Here is a 9,400-nt window from a genome sequence, read left to right on the forward strand (position 1 = left end):
ATATGTATCTACGTATACTTTATTTTCATATAATAAAATAAATAACATGAAAAATATGATAGCATGCCAAACATTAAGAGACGCGATATCTAAATTTGATTTTTTTTAACCAGAGTCAGGAATTACTAGAAAAATTTTATGAAAAAGAGAGAACCTATATTATTACAATAAAGACAGGTCCTACATGTCAGGGTCTCAAAGCTTACAAGGGCCTTTTCAAGAAGTGTAATAATTAACTGATAACCTGATTGTAGGTTTTCGTTAAAAATTATTAGAGTTTCCATCAGTGTATACTAAAATCAAAACTTTTATAGATTGTGAAATTGTGGAGGAAATCGTATCGCAAGCCCTAATTAAATTTTTTTTTAATATTTAGCGAAAAAAAACTTTTAGTGAAAAAAAAATTCGGGTTAAAAAAATATTTTTTCAGATTTTGACCCATTGTAGGTCCAACTTACTATGGTCATATATACGTCGTTGCAAAGAAATATCTATCATTAGATATCCATATTATCTATATTAAGACTTACTAATCCAGATATAGGTAAACAATCGAGGTTGTCCTGGTTTTTTCCTCATATCACAGACATTTGTGGACCGATTTTGCTGATTTTAAATAGCAAACTTCTCGAAAGCATGTCTGACAGAATTATTGAAGATTTGGATCCCGAAGATATCTAATTTGATTTCAACAGACAGACAGACGGACATGGCTTAATCGACTCCGCTATCTATAAGGATCCAGAATATATATACTTTATAGGGTCGGAAATGATAAATGTAGAAATTACAAACTTATATATACCCTTCTCACGAAGGTGAAGGGTATAAAAATATTGGTTTGTTTCGGATTAGACATTATTTTGATTTTTTCCCCGATTATTAGGTCCTGTTTCCACCTGAAACCATCATTGTTTATCATAGAAACGATTTAAAATGAATTTCTATTTGAATTCATATTTGTTCTTCTTGATATCAGATAATACATAGATAAAAAAGGATACTTAAATCATGTTTACTTTGAAAAATTATAATTCTGGCACTATTCCATTTAGGCATGTTTTATAGATCAATTTGTTTAAAATCAATAAATGTTAAAATTCCATCAATGATTTCTATGACAAACACCTCCTGCCTGCCATCAAATTGATTATACCAAAGATCGAAAATAACTCGTCCATATATAATAAAACCCAAATTGTGATTTATATTTTTGTGATAAAAATAAATCACTGAAAATAACAGTTATAAAATGATTTTTATTTAAATGGTTTGGTATGACCTTTATTCGTTTTTGTTGTTTTTTAATGGTTTGGTGTGTGATAAACAATTCATTTGTTTTTGTCCTTAATAACTGATACTTTCCTTTTACAATAACATACATACAATAACATATTATTAGTAATTTTTAACAAATTATGGAAATAATATGTAAAGTATGAAGTCTGAGTAACAGAAATGGGAATTTTGTTCTAAATTGTTATTAATCTTTTGATAAATTTTATATATTTAAGCGTTGATTTGCATCAAATGCATATTTGCGATTTTTTTTTCATGTTCGCAAATAAAAGTCACAAGCTGACCTTTACGAAAAAAATAAATTATAAATCACTCATCCAGAAAATGTTCTCGAATAAATCAAAAAAATATTTTTAAATGACTGCGAATGTGAAATTACCATTGAAATGAAAGTGAACCCGTTATTTTCGGTCTCTGGATTATACCAATATTAATACAAATTACTGCCTTTATAAAGACATAGTTATATCGAATATTTTTAGAATGAATATATTGTAAGGCTATCTTTTTGACCTATGTATGTATATCTGGATTGTCTATATCACTAATATAGACAATATGGATATCTAATGATAGATATTTCAAAGACTTTTGCAACGACGTATATAAGACCATAGTTGGACCTACAATAGTAAAAATCAGAAAAAAAAAATTTTTAACCCGAATTTTTTTTTTTGAAAAAAACAAAAAAAAATTAAATTTAAAAAAGAAACAATTCGAAAATAAAATTAGTTTTGAAGTATAATTTGGTGAAGGGTATATAAGATTCGGCACAGCCGAATATAGCTCTCTTTCTTGTTATACCCTTCACCTTCGTGAGAAGTGTATATATAAGTTTGTCATTCCGTTTGTAATTTCCACAATATAATTTTCCGACCCTATAAAGTATGTATATATATTCTGGATCCTTATAGATAGCGGAGTCGATTAGCCATGTCCGTCAGTCTGTTGAAATCAATTTTCTGAAGACCCCAGATATCTTCGGGATCCAAATCTTCAATAATTCTGTCAGACAGGCTCTCTAGAAGTTTCCTATTTAAAATCATCAAAATCGGTCCACAAATGGTTGAGATATGAGGAAAAAACCAGGGCAACCTCGATTTTTGAACTATTTTTGACCTATATCTGGATTACTAAGTCATTAATATAGACAATATGGATATCTAATGAGAGATATTTCAAAGACCTTTGCAACGACGTATGTATATAGTAAATTAGACCTACAATGGGTAAAAATCGTAAAAAATATTTTTTTGACCCGAATTTTGAAGTATAATTTGGTGAAGGGTTATAAGATTCGGAACAGCCGAATATAGCTCTCTTACTTGTTTTTAATTTATATACTCACCACTTAGGTTTTTGACAACTCAGTTAGGTCTTTCGGATCTATGTACATTTCTCTGTGGTTATAAACAAAGTAGTCCGACTCTCTATTATGGTTATAATAATATTCAAATGTACAATAATATAATTAGAAAAATCTAATATGCACGTCAAATAAATCAAAAATTGCTTTCAAACTTGTTTCTCATAATAGCTCATGAGCATTAGAATCATATGTACATATCGTTACCTAAAACTTATATAATAAACTTCAAAATTTGTTGTTCTCCTGTAAAATTACTAAAATGTTAGATGGGACCTTTCGAGTTTTAGATGACTAATAATATACATTATAAATCTAGATCTTTATTATAATAATAAAGTAGTCACGCTAAATTTAATATAATAATTGTTTATATTATTCATATACATATAATAAATATAATATATCAACTATTTGTAAACTCATTTAAATAATATCCAAACCTCACACGTACTTATCGCAGTAAAATGAAAACTAATTTAATTAAAATATTTGTAATTTATACATTAATGGTGGTATAAAAATAAAAAAAATCCAATTTATATCGTAAGCTTAAATGCAAAAGCACGTAACTAAAAAAATTTAATATTGCTTGTAAAATAATGAAACTTGTAGTTAGTTGCTTTGCATTTAAGCCAAACTTTTGTAACAATATAAAAATTAATTTCACCATTCACAATGTATTATAGATTATAAAAATAAAAGCTGTTACTAATTGCCTCACACATCTTCAAGAAGTTGTAAGTAGATTTTGAAATCAAACACATTAAATATTCTTAAAAACCTGTTAATTATTTTAGGCCCCGGAAATTTGCTGTTCATTGTCGAATTTTTATACTCCGGAAATCGTAGAAAAATGCTACACAAATCCTTTGAAAATAGATAGAGAATACAAATACCATGTAAATGCATTTATTTGTGGACTTTTTATATTAAAATTAAGTTTTGTTGTTTCGACAACATGTGAAATTTGAAAATAATAGTCCATTTATTATATAAACTACATAATTAGCTTTCTAAAAAGATATACAAGTCAAAAATCGGGTCGAAAATATTTGTTTTGTTAAAATTTTGAATTTTTTTCTAACTGAGATAATGTTAAAATTAATGTTTTTTTTGTATTTTTAAAATTCAAAATTCCTACTTTTTAAAATTCTCCTAAAAATTCTTCGTTAAAAATCCTAATGTACTAATTGTCTTATAGTAAGTCCACAGGTATTGGAAGAAATATTTTGTTTTTTAAACTTACATTTAAAAATCATTATTGCTTATTTTAGTGTTTTCAATCGTGTGCCTTCGATGAAGTAGGTATTTTTGCTGAAGGAAATTTTGAAGAAGAAAATTTAAATTCTCATTTAAATATGGCTCTACAGGAGACACCCGATATTATAGACACTATTAAAAACTATTTCAAAATTTGTATTGAAAGTAATGAGCTTAATGAGCTGATGCCAACACAAGGACACTGTGCTCTATATCCATCTTTAGTAATGGATTGTGTTAATATAAAAACAAACAAAAATTGCATGGATTCAATTGCAAAAATGATAAACCAAGGAATTGTAACAGAAAATTGAGGTCGAAATAAATAACGTATTCTAAAATATGCTCTTAACTATTCACTTTTTAAATCAATATTTGAAATAATTTTGCAAAAATAAACATTATAATGAAAAATCATACAAATTGTGGAATATCTGAATATAATGGCCAGTTTGATTATTACTTACAGTAAATTCCATGTAATTGTCAATTATTTTTTCAAATATTTCCATAAATATGTATGCATGAGGACTGATTTAACACACAAGTGTGTTTTATTCGACTGTATCAATTCATACATATTCACCACGAACTCATAAAATTTTTCTACAACTTGACCAAAAATTTTTTTTTTTAAATAAACATATTTTCTCACATTTATATCATTATATTTTTATTATTATAAAATATTCGGACCAAATTTCGTATTTTTAGTTCCATTAGTTTCGGTCATATCATGTTATTAACAGCGGATGTTCGCTGAGGTGGGTCAACGTATTTCCACATATCTTTGTCCATATATGTTTTACCGATTTTTCCAAACATTTTTCAGAAACTAGAAACATTACTAATAAATGTCATACCCTTAGAGGTCCTTTTATTTTGGCTCTATCGCACTTAAAATTCAGTTGATGAAAAAAATTCAAGTATTTGTCTTAAATTGGTGGCCACCACTGTATATACCGTTAAATAGGACTTGAAAAGGCCTTTCGAATAATACCTCATATTTAGTGTTTATAAAAAAAAACGGTTTGTCGGTTGAACAAAGTAGCGAAAATAGTATTTTTCAGAAAACCGTTTAACCGACATTGAAATAAATTATTTAAACAATATGTACATTTATATATCGTCCCCTTAATAAAACAATAGTGTATAATTTTTTTGCCCTTTCGAAATAATTGAATTTAAAATTTATGTGTATTGTAATGTACATATATATGTAATTTGATCTTTTAACCCAGTTTCTGGAAGTAGAATTTTGACCACATATAGAATCAGTTATGTAGATTCTTATTATGCAATACAAAAATAATGGAGTATAGCTTATATATTGTTTTATTGAGGGGACGATATATAAAATATCCAAAGATTGTTTTTGGAAATTATTTTGTAAAATGACTATCTCAGTCAAATGGAATTGAATGACTATGTCATCAAAAATGTAAGACTTTTTTAATTATCAGTTTATTCATTAAATTCCAACCAAAAAAATATTTCAAGGATTTTAGAACATTTTTTGTCTCTTCTGTAATATTTCTGAACTTAGCACGTGTGTACACTAAGCTTACGAAATGATTAATAAAATAAAATTTTAAGAACAAACACACTAATGAAGTCAAATTTATTGAATTCAAATATGTACATCAAATTCAATTTAACGTTTTGTTAAAATCATCACTATTTTTTTAATGTAGCATTAGTAAGATTTAGCATATAAACTCTAGAATTATGAGGAATTTAATTTTAATTTTTAATATTTTTATTATGTGTAATTGATTTAAGTAAACTCATCGTCCTCTATTTAATTCTTAAAAATTTTATCGAAAAATGTATATTACCAGTTTAGGTTTCAAATCAGACCAAATGTGATATAATTGTCCAATTCACAATCGGTTCGCAGTGTTGTATCGTCGTATGTCGTAATATTTTTATTGTTTTGGTTTGAAAAATATTTATGACATACTACGACGCCGATTGTGAATTGGACAAATGTGTATACAATGAATATAAAAAATTCATCAAAACATAATTTTAGTCCAAAATTTTAGAAACCGACTAACCGAAAAAATTTTAATAAAAGCTCAAGAACATATTTTGGTAAGCGTCATAGAATAAACCAAGGTTTGATTTTGAAGCTGGTATCAAAATCATATTTTTCCTTTTCATACGAAGTGATTCCAGTGTATCCGCCAAATCAACAGTGCAATAAAATATTTTCACCAATTAATTTAGAGCAAATAAGGTAATAATACCCTGCAGAATTGTAAATACATACTTATGGTATTGAAATTGGACTTAATAAATGCTCTTGGGAAAAGTCCATTTTAAAATGCCCATATGTTTGTTTAAATATAATTGTTTATCTTTTTATTATTACAACAAACATAAGTATTGTAAATCGAATCATAATTCCCGTATAGTGTTTTCATTATTTTAAAAATTAAAACACTTTCAAAACTGTGTCGATAGGTATTTGTAAATGTTTCATAGCTGTCGTAGCAAAAAATACTCTGGAAGCATATCATTATAAACATTTCGATGTTATATATAAAGTATGAATTTTCCAATTAATCTTCGAATACATTTTGAATACGCTGGCCAAGATTTAATTTTGTCTAAACTCAAATTGTTTACAATTCTATAGCTAACTGTATTAAGTTATATGATTTTTAACATACCTATATCCTATATATGAATAACAAAATTACGGAACATTATTTCAGAAAAACCTGTAAAAAATCTTATAAGAATGTTACTAACTTTTACTACCAAAAAATTACAATAGAATGTTTTTGTTTTTTTTAATTTTTTATTTTATTTACCTCCAAAATAGAATAGAAAACGAAATTGTAGCATCTACATTACAATACAACTTACAAGAAGTATGTTCTTGGCTTTCTGTAGGAGAACAATTTCCTGTTACCCTTGTGGTGGACACGTTGTACCAAGGGGAACTTGATTTTGGAGTCATGGAATTGTTTTACGTGTGTACGACGAGTCTTGCTAGCTGCGATAGATTCAACCTTAATAATTTGGATGGAGTGAGCACGAGCGCGATGACGGGCACCCATATCACGGTAGCATTGTGTGACGGCACCACCAACGGTCAAGTCACGGTACTCACGGTACATGTTGTGGGTACCGGAACGGGAATCGTAACGCAACCAAATGCCAAAATTCTTGATTTTGATGGGTGATGTCTCGTACACTTGTTTAATTGAGACAATTTCACCAGTGGTCTTCTTGAACTTTTGCAACTGACGCAAGAAATACCAAAAACGGGATTTGGCAACAATGTTGTCAGGGGCAAAGATTCTCATCTTGTAGAGAGGAGTCTGAGGATCCTTCTCAGTTGGCACTTTACGGCCGATGACCTCGTATTCCTTCAACTAAAAAGTAAAAAAAAAATTAACACATTATTATAAAGTTACAATTGATGGTCGAAAGTGGTGTTTACGAAAACAAAAACAATAACAAAAACTAAAGGCAATGGAAAAGTCTTTAAAAAATATTTAATATTTTCACATTTACTTCATTATATTTATAATTTTTCTTTCAAAAGAATTCCAATATAATTCCTTTTGGCCAAGACACACATTTGACAGCTCCATATACACTATGGTGTTTTTGACAGTTCTTAAGCACACACACAACACACATTTTCCAGCACATGTTTGTTTTCTTCATGTATTTACTTCATTTTTCCAATAAATCCATTTAAATTTAATTATTTTTTCTTTTCACTTTCTGCGGTAATGCTTTAGCAGACAATTGCCTTTGTTTTTAATTATTTTTTCATTAATTTTTATATTTTTTTTGGGAAAATTACCTGTCCCTTAGCTTTCATTTTGGCAGCGTTCACGAAAAAGGAAACGGAAAGAGAGCTGACAGCTGTCGTATCATTTTAGTACACTTTTTGTACACTCAATGTGAACAGTAATTTTAGGGAAGTGTTTGTAGTTATGAAGTTGCAACCCTGTATGTTAAGAAATTTAGTACCAAAAACAACCCTGGCAAAGACAAATATGGCATCACTTAGTTTAACTGTACATTTTTAAATTCATGAGCCGATGAGGCAGACATGAGCAAAAACCATTTTTATACCCTTCAGCTTCGTGAGAAGGGTATATATAAGTTTGTCATTCCGTTTGTAATTTCTACATTTTTCATTTCCGACCCTATAAAGTATATATATTCTGGATCCTTATAGATAGCGGAGTCGATTAAGCCATGTCCGTCTGTCTGTCTGTCTGTCTGTCTGTCTGTCTGTCTGTCTGTCTGTCTGTCTGTCTGTCTGTCTGTCTGTCTGTCTGTCTGTCTGTCTGTCTGTCTGTCTGTCTGTCTGTCTGTCTGTCTGTCTGTCTGTCTGTCTGTCTGTCTGTCTGTCTGTCTGTCTGTCTGTCTGTCTGTCTGTCTGTCTGTCTGTCTGTCTGTCTGTCTGTCTGTCTGTCTGTCTGTCTGTCTGTCTGTCTGTCTGTCTGTCTGTCTGTCTGTCTGTCTGTCTGTCTGTCTGTCTGTCTGTCTGTCTGTCTGTCTGTCTGTCTGTCTGTCTGTCTGTCTGTCTGTCTGTCTGTCTGTCTGTCTGTCTGTCTGTCTGTCTGTCTGTCTGTCTGTCTGTCTGTCTGTTGAAATCAGTTTTCTGAAGACCCCAGATATCTTCGGGATCCAAATCTTCAATAATTCTGTCAGACATGCTTTCGAGAATTTTGCTATTTAAAATCAGCAAAATCGGTCCACAAATGGCTGAGATATGAGGAAAAAACCAAGACAACCTCGATTTTTGACCAATTTTTGACCTATATCTGGATTACTAAGACATTAATATAGACAATATGGATATCTAATGATAGATATTTCAAAGAAATTTGCAACGACGTATATAAGACCATATTAAGTTGGACCTACAATGGGTCAAAATCGGGAAAAAAAATTTTAACCCGAATTTTTTTTTTTCAAAAAAAAAAAAATTTAAAATACCAAAAAAAAATTTTTAAAATTTAAAAAAAAAATTTTTAAATTTAAAAAAAAAAAATTTTAATTTAAAAAAAAAAATTAAAATAAATTTTTTTCCAAAAAATGTAAAAAAAACAACTAAAAAAAATTAAATTTTGTTTACCTAAAAATATTTAAAATTTTGAAGTATAATTTGGTGAAGGGTATATAAGATTCGGCACAGCCGAATATAGCACTCTTACTTGTTTTATATGAAGTTTTTCGTAGATAGATTTGGGGGGTCTATGAGCCCCTTAGAAATACACAGACGTGAGTATGTCAGCCGCTCATGTTGAGCCGGAGCAGGAGTATAAAGTGGCCAGATTGATAGCATTTTATTATCTCTAGTGTTACTAGAAGCTACTAAAAACTAAAAAAGATTGAATTTAATATTTTAATAATATATTATCGAACCCGTTTTTAAAAATTAATAAAAGATTGAAAAAGATATTTATATATTTATAACAGTGTTTTTTGTAA

The 9,400-nt window shown here is 28.9% G+C and overlaps 1 protein-coding gene across 1 annotated transcript; it reads right to left on the minus strand.

Moving 5' to 3' along the window:
- Positions 1-6,717: 6,717 nt before the first annotated feature.
- Positions 6,718-7,872, minus strand: RpL18A (ribosomal protein L18A). The gene is made up of 2 exons (XM_065513196.1): positions 7,758-7,872; positions 6,718-7,317 (listed from the first exon to the last, which is right to left on the minus strand). The coding sequence occupies exons 1-2, from the start codon at positions 7,773-7,775 to the stop codon at positions 6,802-6,804; spliced, it is 534 nt and encodes a 177-aa protein (XP_065369268.1). The 5' UTR covers positions 7,776-7,872; the 3' UTR covers positions 6,718-6,801.
- Positions 7,873-9,400: the final 1,528 nt, after the last annotated feature.

This window comes from Calliphora vicina, chromosome 5 (assembly GCF_958450345.1).
Source record: "Calliphora vicina chromosome 5, idCalVici1.1, whole genome shotgun sequence".
Lineage (NCBI taxonomy): Eukaryota > Metazoa > Arthropoda > Insecta > Diptera > Calliphoridae > Calliphora > Calliphora vicina.